At 35.2% G+C, this 18612-nt stretch overlaps 1 protein-coding gene across 2 annotated transcripts; it reads right to left on the bottom strand.

Annotated features, from left to right (window-relative positions):
* Positions 1-4917: 4917 nt before the first annotated feature.
* LOC127091797 (splicing factor U2AF-associated protein 2) lies at positions 4918-12797 on the bottom strand. 2 transcript variants are annotated; one of them, XM_051030504.1, is made up of 14 exons: positions 12426-12797; positions 12264-12347; positions 11974-12111; positions 11640-11878; positions 9936-10166; positions 9705-9797; positions 9589-9627; positions 9034-9123; positions 8851-8953; positions 8627-8707; positions 7741-7817; positions 7407-7487; positions 5883-5974; positions 4918-5376 (listed from the first exon to the last, which is right to left on the bottom strand). In XM_051030504.1, the coding sequence occupies exons 1-14, from the start codon at positions 12475-12477 to the stop codon at positions 5253-5255; spliced, it is 1524 nt and encodes a 507-aa protein (XP_050886461.1). In that variant the 5' UTR covers positions 12478-12797; the 3' UTR covers positions 4918-5252. The 2 variants fall into 2 exon arrangements, with proteins under 2 accessions (XP_050886461.1, XP_050886462.1); XM_051030505.1 differs by having other exon boundaries at positions 12271-12347; positions 12426-12659.
* Positions 12798-18612: the final 5815 nt, after the last annotated feature.

Below are 18612 nucleotides of genomic sequence, written 5' to 3'. Positions count from 1 at the left end.
AAGCAATTAGAAGATTTGCTTGAGAAGAAGTTTGTTCGACCAAGTGTTTTACGGTGGGGAGCGTAAATGTTTTTAGTCAATAAGAAAGATGCTAACATGGAGTTGTGTGTTGACTATCGACATCTGAATAAAGTTACTATCAAGAATAAGTATCCTCTTCCGAGGATTGACAATTTGATGGATCTGTTGGTTGGCGTGTGTGTATTCAATAAGATTGATTTGCGTTTGGGTTATTATCAAATTCGTGTGAAACCAGAAGATATTCCGAAGACCGCATTCAAGAAGAGGTATGGTCATTAAGTGTATTTAGTGATGTCGTTTGGTGTGCCTAATGCGCCTAGAGTTTTCATGGAGTACATGAATAGAATATTCCATTCGTACTTAGACCAGTTTGTGGTGGTGTTCATTGACGACATCTTGATATATTCCAAGTCTGAGAAAGAACATGTGGAGCATTTGAGAGTTGTATTACAAACCTTGATATGAAGTTGTACGTGAGGTTGTCTAAGTGTGAATTCTGGTTGAAGGAGGTGATTTTTTGGGTCATGTAATTTCTAGTGGGGTATTGTTGTTGATCCGTCAAAGATAGATGCAGTGTTGCACTGGGAGACTTTGAAGTCTGTTACAGAGATTAGAAGTTTTATTGGTTTAGCTTGTTACTACAGAAGGTTTATTGAAGGATTTTTAAATTAGCATTGCCTTTAACTCGGCTGACACGAAAGGGTCAATACTATATTTGGGATGTGCATTGTGAATAGATTTTTCAAGAACTCTAGAGGAAGTTGACGTTTGTTCCAGTTTTGATTTTTTCGAGTCCGAGTGAGTCATTTGTTGTGTATTGTAATGCTTTAAAGATGAGTTTAGGCGCTATGTTGATATAAAATTGTCAGGTTGTGGCTTATGCTTCTAGACAGTTGAAGGTTCATAAGAGGAATTATCCTACACGTGATCTAGAGTTGGCAGTTGTGGTGTTCATGTTAATGATTTGGAGGCATTTTCTATTTGGTTCCCGATTTGAAGTGTTAAGCTATCACAAGAGTTTGAAGTACTTGTTCGATCAAAATAAGTTGGATATGATACAGAGAAGATGGATCAAATTTATGAAGGATTATGACTTTGGCTTGAGTTACCATCCGGGTAAAGTTAATGTTGTAGTTTATGCATTAAGTGGAAAGTCATTGCATATGTCGATGTAGATGGTCCGAGAGTTGGAATTGATCGAGAAATTCAGAGACATGAGTTTGGCGTGTGAAGAGACTCATAAAAGTGTGAAATTAGGCATGCCGAAGTTGACCAGTGGTATTCTTGAAGATATCATGGAGGGTCAGAAGATCGACTTGTGATTGGTTGAATGGTTAGTGTTAATCGATCAAGGAAAAGTAGGTGATTCCGTAATCGACGAGAATGGTGTGATGAGGTTCAGAGACAGTGTTTGTGTACCTGATGTGTCAGAGCTTAAGAAGAGTATTCTTGAGGAAGGTCATGGATGTGGGTTGAGTGTTCATCCCAATGCCACTAAGATGCATCAAGACTTGAAGAAATTTTTTTGGTGGCCAGGAATGAAGAAGAAAGTAGCTGAGTTTACTTATGCTTGTTTGACTTGTAAAAAGTTGAAGATTTAACATCAAAAGTCATTAGGTTTGATGCAGCCGTTGAGTATTCCTGAGTGGAAGTGGGACAAGATTTCAATGGATTTTGTGACAAGTTTTCTGAAGAAGACGAAGGGATGTGATTCCATTTGGGTTATTGTTGATAGACTGACTAAATCGGCTTATTTCATTATGATTAAGACCAGTTATCCTATGCAGAAGTTAGTTGATTTATATATTGAGAATGTGGTTAGCCTGCATGGTATTCCATCGATCAATGTGTCGGATAGAGATCTGATATTTATGTCGAGGTTTTGGCAGAGTTTGCAAGAAGTGATGGGTACTAAGTTGAAGTTGAATTCTTCTTCCCATCCGCAAATAGATGGTTAAACAAAGAGGATTATCCAATCTTTACTTACTGTTGATCGAGTTCCCTACAACAACAGTTTTCCTTCCAGTATTGGAATGGAACAATTTGAGGCATTGTATGGTGGAAGGTGTAGGACACCTTTGTGTTGGTATGAATCAAGTGAGAGTGTTGTGCTTGGACTTGAGATCGTCCAGCTAACTATTGAGAAGATCAATATGATCAAAGAGAAGATGAAAGCTTCGTAGAGTATCCAGAAGAGTTACCATGATAAGAGGAGGAAATCACTTGAGTTACAAGAGGGAAATCATGTATTTTTGCAAGTTACGCTGGTAACTGAGGTCGGACGAGCTTTAAAGTCTCGAAAGCTCACGCCATATTTTGCTAATCCATATCATATCTTGCAGAGGATAAGATAGGTGGCCTATTAGATTGTCTTTCCACCACCGCTTGCTAATCTTCATGATGTGTTTTATGTGTCTCAATTGAGGAGATACATTCCAGATCTATCTCATGAAATCCCAGTGGATGATGTACAGGTGAGAGATAACCTGACTGTGGAGGCATCACCCATACGGGTAGAGGATCGGGAAGTGAAGTTGTTGTGTGGTAAGGAGTTTGTCTTGGTGAAAGTAGTATGGGGAGGACCCACTGGTGGAAGCATGACGTGGGAGCTGGAGAGTCAGATGAGAGAGTCGTATCCGACTCTGTTTTCTTTAGGTAATTTTCGAGGGAGAAAATTCTCTAGGAGGGGGAGAGTTGAAACACCCGGGAATTTGATTAAATTATTTAACCAGATTATTTTGTATTTTAATTAATTAATTAATATTTGATGTATTTTAATTAAATATATATGGTGATTCGTATATGTATGTGGGGCCTTGGTGGGACATAATGAGAGTGTTAGTAGGGTGATTGAAGGACTAAAAAGACTTAAATAATAAAATAATTAGAATTGTAATTATTTTGATTTAATAATTAAAACAAAATAGAGAAGGGGATTTTTTTTTGGAAAAATTGAAAGTAGAGAATAATGAGAATAATAATTATTATTAAAATAAAATTAGAATTAAAAATAGTATATTCGTAAATAAGAGGATAAATGAGGGTATGGTGGGAAGCATAATTTTAAGGAGAATTAGGTTACTAATAAAAAGGTAACTAGAGAGATTTTGGGATTATTCTACACAAAACAAAATATTGGAGAAGGAAAAGGCTAGGGCTAGGAGAACCTACATGGTTAGAGCATGGAGGAATTCTAAACATTACTTTGCTCATAACTTTCTTCAGATTATTATTTCACTTTCTAATCCACATTCATTTATCTGGGTGAACCATTTTTTTGACATTGTAACCTCAAAACTTGGTTCTTTATCCTAATCATCATTTGATGTTAGATTTTTTATTGTACATACAAGACAAATAGGTAATGAGCAGATATTGTTTTTTGATATCTTTTCGAAATACTTTGATTTATCACATTTGTTATTATGTGCATCGTGATCATACATGTGTTGGGTACCATTGCTTGAGAATGTTGATGTTACATCAATAAAATTGACGTTTTCGATAGACTTTGTCTATTTGAAACATGAAAGGGATGAGAGCTTTAAATTGGCACTAGAGAAGCTCAAAGAGTTGTTATCTTTCGAGAATTTGCTACTGAAGGTTTTGGTGACGGACCGAGAACTTGCGTTGATTAATGTCATGGAAATTGTGTTTCCAAAGGGTGTTGAAAAATAAAGTTCGAAAACTAACACATTCATCCACAACTTCTATGTGTTCACTGCCGGTGAAGTACAAGCCAAAGAGGAGGAGTAAAAGGAGTAAAAAGGGTGAAGAAAGTGATGTGCATCATGATCTTTCACATTGGGAGCATGGTGAAAGGTCACAAGGAAGACAGACTACAAAGAGATCATGCACGAAATCAACTAGAACTCAATCGTCAAGTATGTCGGGTCAAAGTCAATTGTCCACTGCATCTTCGAGGCATCTTTACTTGTCTCAGTTTTCTAATTTCTTACATTTATACATTGATGACATTGTTGATGTGGGTGACGATGTAAATTGTGGTTTTCGGACTATTGCAACTTTACTTGGATAGGGCGAAGAGTCGTGGTCTTTGACTCGGACGCAGTTAGATGCTCAAGTTCATCAACACCTTCAATTGTTTTCCAATTTATTTTATGACAAGGTCTCTGAAGTTATAAATGTGTTGCGAGTAAAACATTTGGGTGTGCATGTTATTGATAAATGGATGACGATTCCTGATATGGATTACCCTATTATTTGTATATACAGTGCCGTATTTGTCTCCCGGTCATAGAGACTTAACATTACTTTTTTCCCTCTTACCTTAACTCCACATATGTACACGAGCAGACATAGAATCATTGTTGTTGGTTTTCTCAACAACAATCATTAGGTTCAGAAAAAATTGAAACTTGATAGTCCATTGTCTCTCGTCACTAACCGTTGGAGAGAGAACTATACTAAAGATGCAAAAGCATAGGAATCAGCATATGTAAGACACATTAGGACACTAGAAAAATGAATGCAGGACACATTAGACACTAAGAATATGAATCACTCTAATTTATTTTATAATCTTGCATGTAACACAATTATTATCATATGTATATATTATATCGGATAATTCTTTTTATATAATCAATTATACATGAAAAAATTAACAAATTTCAATTAAAAAGACCAACAAATTTAATTTCATAATTTCTTCTGATAAAACATTTCAGATCTCTATCGACAATTTTCCGATATGTTTTTATCAAAAATTTTTACAATTTCCAATATGTTTATATCAAAAATTCTAAATTCATAATAGATGTGTCTTTGTTGCAATAAAAAAAAAATTCAAAAATTTCCGATACATATAAATTTCAAAATGTAGAGATGTTAGGTATAAGTGTGGGTTGATAAATTAAAAACTCTTAAACACTCTTGGTAAAAGCTTTTTTTTTTATTTAACAAGCTATATTTTTAATGGGTAAGTTAAACATTTATCCAGTGAATTAGTACAAAAAGAAAATTGAAAAATCTAGGATCAAATCAACGGTCCCAAAATTTCTAAGTAAGATGTGATGGCCAAATTAGTAAAGTTCTTTCCTTCTCTAATTTCCTTTTTCTTTTCCAATGATACAAGAGAACTAATATATCATTGCAGAATAGCAAAATGTGGTGACATTGACATAGTAATCCATGAGCTGTTCTTGCAATATTTTAAGGCCTGGACTAACTAGGAACTGTGAATCTGGTCCAATACTATTCTCATCAACTTATTCACCTTCAAGTTCCTCACCAAATTGCTCCAATCGCTTGGCATCTTCATCGAGATCTCGGACTGTGGCATGGTTTATTAAACCATCATCTTCACTGGCATGTACCTGTCTGCCACCAAACCTGATAGGCAAATCAGGATAAGTACGACAAAAGTTAATATCCACATGAAAGGTAAAAAGAAATACAAATTCAATATTAAGGGAAAATGAAAAATGAAAGCATTTAAAAAATGAACCTATTCTTCTACATATTCAGCGAATTTTAAATTCCAATAGTCATTTTAACACTAACAACAGGAAACAGTTCAGACGGCTCTATCCCTATGCTCACCCACAACGAAAAATGTTTCCCTATATTCCACCTTATTGATATCAATGTCGGACCCTCGAAAAAGATCAAGGGTCTTGCATATCCAGAGCTGGTCAAGAAAACAAGTTAGGGTTCTATTAAAATAGTAACCCTAATTGGTTGATTAATAACAAAAACAAGATCTACATATGATCAACAGAAGTCATCATGCCTAGGTATGGTGATTATATGGTAAGGCAAGGTAACTTGTTAAAGCATGAAAATCACATTGAAAGTGAAGAGGAAGAAAACGGATAAACTTTCAAGGATTTAATTACCATCTTCCATTCATCAATTCTATGCATGCCTGAGCCCCCTTCCTATCCTTGAATTTAACTAAAACAACACCCTGAGGATGATTCTCGCATACCTGCAGATAACATGGAAAGCAGAGGAAAAATTAAAAGTCAAATACAATAGGTTACATGGATAGTATAGAAAATAGTTGCACTGTTATTGGTACAGGTATGGGGTACAACAAAATTCCTGATAATAGGGTATGGTTACAGGAGGTTATGCTGTATAAAAATATGAAAGTACAAATAACCAAGCAACATATCCAGATGAAAAATACAATTTCCAAAACATTTTAAGTCAAATCATCAACAAAACTAAATAAACTCGTGAAGAAAATTCAGAAAGTAAAATATCCTCTGAGAGTGCATAATTTGAAGGGTTGAATAGGATTAGTTATATTTAATAGCAAAGGCTTGCATTTTGTACAGAACCAGCTTATACTTGAGCCATAATAGCTCATTGTCATGCTTAACTGAAATGAAACCATGCTAAACGTAGACCCAATGATGGTAGTGAAACTATTTAGGAATGTGCATCATATTTACCTAGACCTTCTAGTTTCCTCTAGCATGGCAGAAGGTTAATGTGGGTAACACCGATAGAAATGAAAGCTCATACTCATACCAATGGAGAAGTGGAAGAAACTATTTTTCAGAATAATGATGTGATTGCTCTCACTCTAGTAGGTCATATAAAATGGAGGAATACTTTGGGCATGATATGGAAAGTAAAATACCTCTTAAGCTTAAAGGAAATTTACTGTACAATTATAAGACCGGCGATGTTGTATAAAATTGAACGTTGGGTGGTAGAAAGCCGATAAGAAAGGAAATTTGATGTTGAAAAGATGTGAATGTTGGTTAGCTCAACAACAATAATAACCAAGCACTTTCCCACTAGATGGGATCAGCTACATACATGGATGGATTACCCCTCTACATGGATGGATAACCAAGCCTTTTCCAACTAGGTGGGGTCAGTTGCATGTTAGATGATTTAGGCATGCAAACAGAAAATCGGTAAAATCACCCATAAAGAGAGTAGACCAGACATGATTGTCCAATAGTTTGCCAAGGAGAGACCAAGGAAAACTAAGGGCCCAAACCCACAAGGAAAGATTTAGATGTAGATGATCTATTTTTGAACACACATGCATATAGGGGTTATATGATAGCTTGATGGTTGGGGTTGGGGAGTTGAAGAATGGAGTGATAATGAAGTCCAAAGTTCAACCCCAACATATTACTAACATACTAACATTTTCCATTCAAAGAACACATATATAAGAACCATCAAAGGGTAGCTTTTATATCACTTATATTAACAAGGAACCAGAAGTCTTCAGCCCATATGGAAATGCGCACTAAAACAAACAATTTAAAGAATTTAAAAACTATATACATGTATTTTGCATTAATTGGTGAGAGTATTTGTTACAAAAGAGAGAAGATGGAATATGAAGAGTATCAATTACATTATCTTTTAAGGCATAAAGGATTGATTACCTTGACTGCGTCTAAAGGTCCAAGCTTTGTGCATTCCTCTTTAACATCTTCTTCGAGTTCTATGCGTAAATTTTCATCAGCCTGAACAGATTAGGTAATATCAGTAAGTGTCTGATATGAGAAGTTGACTATAATATGAGAAGTAGAAAATCCTACTATAATTATTAATAGCAGTCAGAACTTTCAAAACAAATTTAACAGAAGTTTGTTTCTATAATCTATATGTAATATAATCATGTCCAACATGAGGGTAAATATGGTCACATCACATGTGCAGCGATGTACTAGTATGATAATTGTATCAAGGACACAACAAAAATTCAATAACATCAACCCTCATTTCAGCAGGAGTGAACATATAGCGAAGGACAACAGTAGTTGGAATAGAAATTTTTGCATCATCACGACCACCTGTGTCATACAGTGAAGATCACATTAGTACATAGGATGCATGGTAAACAAGAAAATGAAGATCACATAAGTACATAGGATGCATGGTAAATAAGAAAATGAACTTTGAAAATGAATTCAGAAACCCCAAATCAGTTAAAACCTCTAAACTTAACAAATAGATGTTGAACATGTGACCACAACATGCTTTTCTTGATTCACAATAATCAGAAGGAAATTGGAAAGTGTAGATACATTCTTGCACAAATCTTTTAAAACAATTCTCAAATCTATATCTTTGCAGTAACTCCACTATTCAAAGACCAAGGCCCAGTATAAATTTGCTTTAGCTAATGGAAGTTTCTTAATTGAGATAAATATTTGTTTCCTAACCTAAGAAATATTTATAAATTTATAGGTACTTGCGAAGAAGTTAGATGAGGTAGCTTCTTAAAACGCTGAGATGCAAAAGTTGATGTAAAGGTATGGGAGAACTTGTTAGTTAGGAGACTTGTAGTCATTACAAGAACATGTCAATTTTTCTTTTCCTATCAGTGTTTATTGAAAAGTTTATCCAAACTGGCTCTAATATATAAACTTCAAAGAGACATTAACTAATTAGCTCCAAAATGCACTCACTGAACTCCAGGATCAATGGACATGGGTGAAAGTATAATCCATTTACACCATCTAGTTAATTGGAAAAATATTTACTAGAAAGTAAATCTCTGTTAAATGTAAAAGGGAAATCGGGCTAAAATTTAGATTGAACTGGGAATCAATTAATTTTTTGAAACATCAACTTGAATAAAGTTGGCAACCACACGTACCCCATCCAAGCATTTTGTCTTCCAACTTTTTCGTTCTCTTCTTCTTTTTATTGTCTACTTGCTTGGATACAAACTTCTCTCCTGCATATTTAAAGAAAGCTCCATCAAGCACTAGCAGGAGTGATCAATAACTAAACTATCAACTTGACATGTGGGTTTACTATAGCCAAGTGCAATTATAAAAGCACTGCTTATGAAGCATAAAAAGTTTGAGTAAAGCCTACCTTTCTGCTCAAATTTAGCCAGGGAGACAGACATTGGAGTATTATCGCCGGGCCGAAAAGGCGCACCATCCAAAATTTGGATAGCTAGAGCCACCGATGGTTCCTGATGTACACAAACATATAGTTGGAAACCCTGACAAATTCAAAGCTATATGTCACCGGCAGAACTAGAGAAAGAGTTACCTTAAGATATGTAACCAGTGCGTCACCCTTTTTCCTTCCTGTCCCTTTATCAACATAAAGCTTAACACGAGGTCTTTTGGTTTCTGGGTCCTGTTTCAAACACAGTCATGTAATTCGTATAAAGCTGGGATGAGCTACCAAAACTTCAAAAATAGCTAGTCTGATATTTTCATGAGCATCCACATATTTTCACCTTGTAGTGAACTTTTTGAAATAATTATCTTTTGCAAGACACTTGGTGAGAACTAATTCTAAAGAGTTGCTTGGCCTTGTGTTATTATTTTTTGGTCAGGGTATTGGTGAGCACATGTGCCCAGAAAAGGGAAGAGGGTCTCCAAATTCCCAAAAAACTATATGGTTTATCATAAAAAAAATCACATGAAAGCATTTGAAAAAATAAACATGATAAAATGCAATATATTTTACAGTGCCGACTGTTTTTTCCTTGATTAAATATAACAAATACTTTTAAGGTAATCCTAAACATGGAAAACAAATATGTACCATAGATCTTAATTTTACAAATCAATAGGGAATATAGGAATAAAAAGGTACCTCTTTTATAATTCCATACTTGGAAAATGTTTCCACAACCTACAATATTGGCCATGTTAGTTTTTGCAAGGAAGATAAGTACTTTCAGGTAAAGCGAGACAAAAGTTAATGCTTACTTCATCAATAGTGACATCCTCAGGCAACCCAGTGACATAAACATGTGTATTAATCTTTAATTCAAACCAACTGTCAGGTGGTTTATTAGCTTCCTGAAACAGAAAGAGGTTAATAGAGATGTCATTTGTCTCCCAAAAGAGGTACACACTTTTAAGTCAAAGCAACAAAGATAAGAAAATTAAGCAGGGTGAAGCCATTTATATTAAATAAGATGAACAGATAATGGACACCTTCTTTTCTTCTGGTTTATCTGAAAGCTTCCTCTTTCCATTAGCTACCATATCGGTACTTTCTTCTTTGGTTTCTTCCTTTAAGGAAGTTGCAGAGACATTCAATTCTGAACTTTCTTCAACAACTTTAGAGGCGTCAGAATCAGGTACTGTCGGAAAAACTTCCTCTTCTTTCAAGAAGGTCATCTCTTCAACCCCATAAGGCAAGGCACTACCAGGCGCACACTCCTCCTATCACATAACAATTAATCCCACCCCAAAAAAATTAGATTAACTAAAGTTAAATTTAAGAATCAACAAACTGGATTTCAATGGCCAAAACAATAAAAACCAAAAGCAATCGAGATTAATGCAGGTCACGACTCTATGGCTACACATGCATACTCTCAAAATTTGGGTTGAGCCTAACTCATCCCTACAAAACCGGCTTGTTAGGTGAGGGGTGTCACAACTTATAAACACAACACAGACCATATCTCTAAGCAATGTGGGACTAAATCCACCCCTTCAAAGCCAACACAATGAAGGTGTTGAGGGCTGCAATGAGGCAACCCAAAGTGCCGCAATTACGGCGACTAGGGGCGGACCGCAATTAAGGCGGAAAGTCCAACACAGACAAATTAAGCATAACGGGCCACGAGGTTCAAAAGAAAATATTTGGTGTTGTGTGTACTATTACTAAATGGAAATTTAGAGTGAAAAGAAGTATTAATTTCTTATGAATGAAAAGAATTCCCTGACTCATTTTCGGGATCTAGTAGCCCACAGGAGCCGTGGAAATTTCATATCTAAACGCCTCTTGCATTATGAACAGAAGACAAAATCTATGGCAATCAAACATTAAATAGATTCACAGGAAGTATGACAACTGCATCTATAATTATTTAATACTTGTGGTCGATATAAAAACATATACTAAGTAACAATAGATCTACTTTCTGAATAAGTGCTTCTTATTTTATCCATCAAAGCTTTAGTTATAAATTTGATAGAACAAGATATCCTTTCATATGGACACAGTTCCTTGTTTCAGGCTTCCGATAACACCTTATAGCAGTGTCTGTTTTGTTTAGATTTTTTGAGAATTATTTAGGAAGTGTACACTTGTTTACATATTCTTCAGCAAAACCAATTGTCAAGAGACAGATTACCAAAAACAGCAACAACGAAAATGAATAACACGAGATAACATAGAATCGCATTAACATGGCAGAAGCTTCGATTTTTTTCTTTTGATTCTGCCAGGTGAACAGTAGGTGCTATACAGAGTGTGAAGAACCATTCTACAAGATGCCAAACATGAAATATTGCAGCTCTGTTTGATTCTTATAACAAATACCTATTTGACATCTGCAATATCTAAACTAACAAGACCCTATCATTTCAAAACCAATGTTGGTGTGTTGTCTAGACACCTCTTTAAGATATCAACGTTGTCAACATATCATAACAGTGTGCTCAAAAAAGGAAACAAGTACAAAAAGCAGTTTGAAAAATAGAGGACTAGCTCTATGAAGCCCATAATCTTCAAGAATAACAGTTAAAACTTTAACGTTAGCGACTTGACTAAACCAAACTCCAAATCCTAGGCATCAAATTTTAGTTAACCTTTAATCCTATCTCCTTATAATCATAATCTAACAAAGAACATCACTTATTGCATAGATGAACATAATAATGATGATGTAAAGATCATGCACCAACCTGTGGAACCCAAGCCCTAATATTCCTGTCCCACTTATATATAGTCCCATCATCATCGGTAAATTCCTCTTCACCATCAGGCGGTGTAGAAGGTCTCTCAGAATCTTCCTCTGCCACATCACCAACAACAACATCACCGGAAAAGGACCCTAATTCTGAACCTTCCACTTGTGCCTCTGCCTCCTTAATCTCCTTTTGCCATTTCTCAAACTCGTCAACATCATCAGCATCAGCAGACACTACACAACAGGTCACATAGTCTCTAAATACACAATTAACAATAATGAAACACACAAAATCAAAACAATTAATAAGAAAACAAAACAAGTTATACCCGCAGTTAAAGAAGAATCAGGTCGAAGTCGATTAATTTCATCCCACACCTCAGAAATTGAAGACAAAGGTTGCCACTCAGTTTTTCCTTCAGACCATAAAAGTGTGTTTTCGGACAAATATCCATTTAAGAAATGCTCTGCAATGTAAATTACCAAGTCAATAAAACTTTCATTTCAACCTAAAATCAATTTCAATTTTGTTCAAAAAGTACCGTTTCGAAATTCCCAAAATCAAAATACAGAAAAGAACACGAGGCTTTGGTGGTAAGCATGGGAGAACTGAACTCACCGCGCACCTCTGAGAAGACGTAAGGACCGAGTTGTTGTTGATTTTCTCCGAGAACGTACCATCCAACTTCTGTGACATTTTCATCTGCGAAATGAGCTCAGTTAATTTTTTGCTGCGGATTGATTACAAATGAAAAGGGATAAAGAGAGAAGTAGCGTTTACCGGTAGGTTGCGGTTGGTGTTGATGAGTGTCGTAGCCATTTTGAGAATTCATCGTTCGCTTGGCACGATTTCTGGGTTTTTGCTCTCTGCAACGGCAACAAGGTTACGATACAGTAGTCCGTAGTTTCTAGAGAGACCAGAAAATTTGGGTTGGGAAACAGAAGGGAAAAGCAATTAGAATAATTAAAACGTTAACTTAAAATATTAATGTTAATAATTGTAAGAAGAGTGTTAAGAAAGCTCTTTTTTTAACATTTACTCTCTTATTGCGAATGTTGCTCCTCATTTTTAAAATAGGTGTCACATAAAGTGTATTAGTCACTTCTTAAGGTTGGACAAATAATTCATTTTGATCTGAAATCGATAGGTCTATTAAATATTTTCAACTCTAGGGCGGGTGTCTAGGGCTATTGGGTTAATAAATAGAATACATGCCGTTTAAAATGGATGTTGATGGACGATTTCGACGATCTTTTATCCAAATAATACTATTTTTCAGAAAAAATCTCAAAATAATTTATTTTTCAGATTATTTTTTAAAATATCCTATTTTGAAGAGGAGGTGTCAAATGAATTGGCGTCTGCTCTTAAACTTAGAGAGGAGACGACAATTGGATTGGTCAGTGCACCTAGTGCTATCAATCCAATTGGCGCATGTGTGTTAAGTTTTAAAGGAGATGCCAATTGGTTTGGCACCTGTGTGTTTCGTAAAAAAATTTGAAACCATTGTACATTTTAGATAAAGTCGAAATCGGATCAATTCATATTAATATTAATATGCATTTACACAAAAAAGACTAATGTCGATGACCGAGATCACCTAACCGGCCTCCGGTCCCACATCCCCTAGCTACCCGAACTCGTGGCCCTAACTCACGTTGATGATTCACCCCAGGTGTTTAAGTATCTGAGGGGCCAGGAACACCACCATCAACTGCAGGAGATTGTTTGAGATAGTCAGACAAATCAGCGTAGTCTTGTGTATGCATCAAAGGGGTACCATCATAGCTGAATTCATGACTCGTGTCAGAGTAGTTGGGTTGTGTTTGAGTTGTTGGAGGGCGACCAAGACGAATGAAGGGAGACATTGGAGTGAATGATGCGTCGAGAAAAGGTTGAAATGATTATTGTGGTGTTTGGTAGACATATGGTTGTTGAAGGTTTTGGTTTTTAGATGTTTGGGCTTCTTGGTTATAGTAGGAGGAAGGACAGTTGGTGTTAAATGATCGCTGAGTGTTTTGGCTAAGGCGGCTATGAAAGGGTGATGTGTTGGGTGCATATCGATGTTGGGTGTTGTAGCGGTAAATTCATCACCATCAAACTATGGATAAGTTAGACGTCAATTAAAGCAGAGTCGCCACCGCGCTTTTATTGTTTCCAAGGGAAAAGGGGAAAGTACGAACAAAACCTAAAAAAATAAGAAGTTTTTAAATCAAAACTAATAAAATGCCAAAGATTACAGGTAAGGGGGTTGGTTACACAGAAGGAAGGTATTAGCATCCAAAGTATCCTAGGTACTCCTAGGGAGCCCTTTCTTATGCGCATATGTGTTTTTGTATAAATGATGTTTGCAATAAATAGAATGGAGGGATGAGAAACGAATTCATTAATTGTATTTTTGTGTTTCACAAGACCTTCGGACTTTTGCATACGTACCAACATAAAATGAGGGATCAAAACCTCGTAGTTTGTGGTAACAATTTCAAAGTGGATGCATTGCTTTTAACAAAAGTTTAAGTTTAACAAAGGCATAAAAGACCTAAAAAAAATTGAATGAGTGTTAGTTCTTTTTGTCTTTTGAAATTTTAAGTCAAGTATAGTTAAGTTCATTTACAAATTTGATTAAGAAAAGAGTTTAAAAATTCAATGGCATAAGGCCAAAGTTTCTAATTTGCAATATGGTCTAAGTTTAGAAATCACAAACAAAGAAGATTTTGAAAGAGGGGAGAGATTTCAAATTAAAGAAGTGGGGAAGAGATTAAGAGACTAATCCTAAGCAAAAATTTAAAAGTTAAGAGTTGAAAAGATCTGACTAATGGGCTGCAATCCAATACACAAGAATGTCATATAGAAACTCAAATTTCTCTTGGACTTTAGAATCAAGCAATATCAATACACAAATAGCAAGATGAAGAGCAAGGCATCAAATAAAGATAGTCACATCCAAGCTTAGCAACTTCATGATCTCCTTCATAATCTCCCATGTATCAGATGAATTTAAAGATAGGCATTAAGCACAGGTTCAAAGTAACAGCTTCAATAAGACCATGTAGCAAATGAACTCAGATGGGATCACAATATTTGCTTTAGATGAAGTTTCAAATCACAAGCACTTGGTTTCACGAAAGTTGGCATTGGCCAAGTCCTTTTGCATAGGGAGTGTTGTCTAATTCTAAGTCCAATGTCTCGGATCAAATCCAACAGTCCACACAAATGTCTTTTAGGGTTTTTGTTGTTGTTATGTACATTAAGGTCAAAAGATCACAAAAACAAACAAGTATATACAATCACAATATAATCACAAAATGAGGCTCAAATGAGCAAAGTGAAAATGGGATTAAAGTAAACAAGTTGAATGGTATGAATAATGGCAAATGAATAAAGACTTAAAATTAAAGTGCATAAAAGTAAATGACTTGAAATTAAATGTTAGTTGTTAGTTGATTAGAAGTTAGTATTGTTTTTGCTTTTGTTTTGTTTAAGTCATTCTTTGGAGAACACTCAACCCACTATTCACAAGCATGGATCCTTGAACCAAGACATATTTCAAAGGAAGGAAAAAATGCCAAGTTTCCACACAATACCATGAAAGAGGGGAGACTTACAATCGTACTTACTAGAATGATATGCCTTGTGTATCAACAATTTAGCGTTATGTTAAGCAATCGTAATTGGACTTATGTAGAAGTCACAACTATTTGCGGTCGGCCAATAGAAATTTTAGTGTTAATTCATGTTAGAGATATGGTATTATGAACCATACTCATAAAACATACCACACTTGAAAAGAATATGCAAAAGGGGTGGACCTAATCTCATACATACTTATGTTGATTTTGCAATCAACTAGCCTTAGGATATAGAGACATTATAGGTCCATGAAATAAATGAGAAGAGAATGGGATTGAGATGAAGAGGGAGGGGAAATGGAATCAACACAAATTGGTCAAAGGAGGACTTTTATCAAGTTAAGATCATTCATTCATTTTGGGAGATGAAATGCATATTTCATCAATCCCCTAAATCCAATTATTTTAACTCAACAAAGTCAAATCAACATTGACCAAGGCCCAACAACACAAGTCAGACTCAACAAGTCAATATCAAAAGCTCAATACAATTTATTTTACATTTAAACAATTAAATAATACATTAAATTAAATTATGGTTGGTCAAAATCCTAAAATCTCATCAAAACACCAAATAAATGGTCATGAGATTTATCATAAGTCAAACAAGGTCAAAGGACCTTGGAGAAAAAATTTCAGTAATTTTGGAAACTTAAAACTATTTTTAAATAATTAAAAATATTCACAAAAACAATTAAATCATAAAAAATATTAATAATGATCCAAAAAATAATTTTAATTCAGAAAATGAAAGAGGAATTTATTTTTAAAAAAATTGTGAAACTCTCATATTTTTTGGATCAATATTAAAATTAATATGAATTAATGAAAATAAACCAAATAAAGTGAAAAATCAGAAAATAGAAAAAGCGTGGATCACTTGATCTCCTCATTAATTGAGGTGGCAGATCAAGTGGCTGCTAGCGCGCGTTCCATGGTGGACACAAGTCAAAGCGTTGCAGTGATGGTATACAAAATCAAGGCACGAGATTAAAACATTTGAAATGGATCATGTGGCTCAGATGAATGCCAGCACACCATCGGAGTCAAAGCTCCGGTCTCCTTCTCCGGTGAGCTTCACCGGATTGGTTCACTCACAACCATCACCAAAATTAAAAAGAAGGACATGAGTTTAAAGTAAAAATGCTCAGGAGCTCGAATATGGCCTCAATTTCTTCTAACTCCAAGTATATTGAAAGATATAGGGAGTTGAATTTTGAGGTGTATGATCTGAGTTGCTTCGATTTGACCTCAAAGCAACTCAATCTTATTGCCTACATTGATAGGATTTCGGACAACCAAAGATCAAGAAGAAATATGGAGAATTGAGTGAGAATCGAAGAGATGAAAATTTCTGGAAAATACCTTCAATGCAGGTCTGTATTCAATCGATCTTGCTCTTGCTTGCTATTGATCTTGCTTAGGACACTTGATGGAGTGGGATTGGATGAACAAAAGGCACAGGACTCTTGGAGATTCGAATCTCAAAACAGTGAGATTCAAACTCAATTTCTAATGGAAATTCTCAAGGTTATCCTTTGAATAAGAGGGTTTTGGAGGTTGGGATTCAAAGTTGACGCCCAGGGTCCTTAATTCTGATGGCAAGGGGTTCTATTTATAGCCATATCGATTGATATTTGCACACTTGAAATGAAGATCCAAAAATAGCAATGTACATTGCATGGGAGTATGGGCGTGTGATAGGCCCATGTAATCACTCCTTCTGGTCCATAATTGAGTACAAACATTGTTGAAGTCATGTTGGAAAGTTATGCAATTGTGTATGAAAGTTTCAAGCTCACTTATGCCAAATGATGATCCAATGTTCAAGTCATGCGCAGGTCACTCATGTCTTGTCCAAATGGGATGAAATTGGATTTTTTTGGAAAGGTTAGATCAAGAGGAACAACTTTCATGTTAAACACTTTTTCATTTGAAGCTTGTATAATGATGAATTTTGAGGTGGAATTTGGGAAAATCAAACATGTCAAAAAAAATTCTAAGTGTCAAGCCATATGTTCACTTATTTCACCTTAGCTAATTTTTCATGTGAGATTCAAATGAAAAAGGTTGCTTCATCAAAGTTATATCTCTCTCAAATTCCTTCAAAACGGTTACAAATTTGACCTCATTTGGATTTAATATGAAGGAGTTATTCATTTTTGAAATTGAGGAAAATCACTTCTTCAATGGCATTGGTCCAAAATGACCTATAACATATCCTCATATCACATGCACATAAAAGTTGAATTTTCTCTTCCTCTATACATAAAAGTTGAAGTAGACATCTTGAATTTGATTGTTCAGCTGGTAAATCTTTCATCTCATAAAAATTGAGCAAGTTATAGCCTTGGGAAGTTGACCTCAAAATTAGGGTTTAGACAAAATGACCTATAATCTTTCACCATAAAAAATGACTTTCCAAGAAAAACTAGCTCTAGACCTCGACATGAAAGTTGCTTGGAATGTCACTTGGAGTAACTTTTCTCTTGGAATCATTTTCATATGACAAAAATTGTAGGAGATAGGGTCTAGGGAACCCCAGTTTTGATTAGATGAATTCCTCTGGTCAACCACCATGAACCAACTTGCTAGCTTGCCATTCTCTTGACTTTGGGGACTCATGGAGGATCATATATGCATAAGATGATGGAATTTAAAGTATACCTTGAAATATTTGATCAATTGGTGAAGAATCTTATTAAAGAAGTTACATAAGATACCCAGATGAATTAGGGTTTCCATGGCAAACCAACTCCAAACTCTTGATGATTTCTTGATCAAAATAACATGTGAAGACCATGGGGATTCATATATGATGCTTAGAGCCATAGTAAACCATTTATTGATTGAACTCCTTGCATTTAGGGTCTTAAACCCTAGATGTGAGCTTGATAGATCAAAGGTAAGCATACGCCCTACCTACAAAAGAGTTAGTTTATACAAAGACATATTTTTGGTATTTTGGTTAGTAAAGATGATAAAATACAAAGTATGATACAATCAAATATGCTTGGTGATCTCTCCCAATGCAAACCCAATGAATGAGGGGTAAGGAGGATGTCAATATGTGATAACAATGTCAATGCATATGATGATATAGCATGAGAGATCTTAGGGTCAAAATTGGGGTCTTACAACTGCCCTTATTTAAGGACGTTCTAACTGAGGAGATGAAGGTTAAAATCTTCGTATCGACTCAGTAGAACGGGCTTAAATAACAACATATAGAAACAAATTTTGGTCCTTAAAAGACCTCAGGATGCATATGAAATAAATGTTAAAATAATCTTTATGGGGAAATGTTGCCACAAAGGAAAAGAATCCGAAGAGACTGA

This window comes from Lathyrus oleraceus, chromosome 6 (assembly GCF_024323335.1).
Source record: "Lathyrus oleraceus cultivar Zhongwan6 chromosome 6, CAAS_Psat_ZW6_1.0, whole genome shotgun sequence".
Lineage (NCBI taxonomy): Eukaryota > Viridiplantae > Streptophyta > Magnoliopsida > Fabales > Fabaceae > Lathyrus > Lathyrus oleraceus.
Note: the sequence above shows the minus strand (reverse complement) of the source record. Positions and strands in the feature narration are given on the sequence as shown.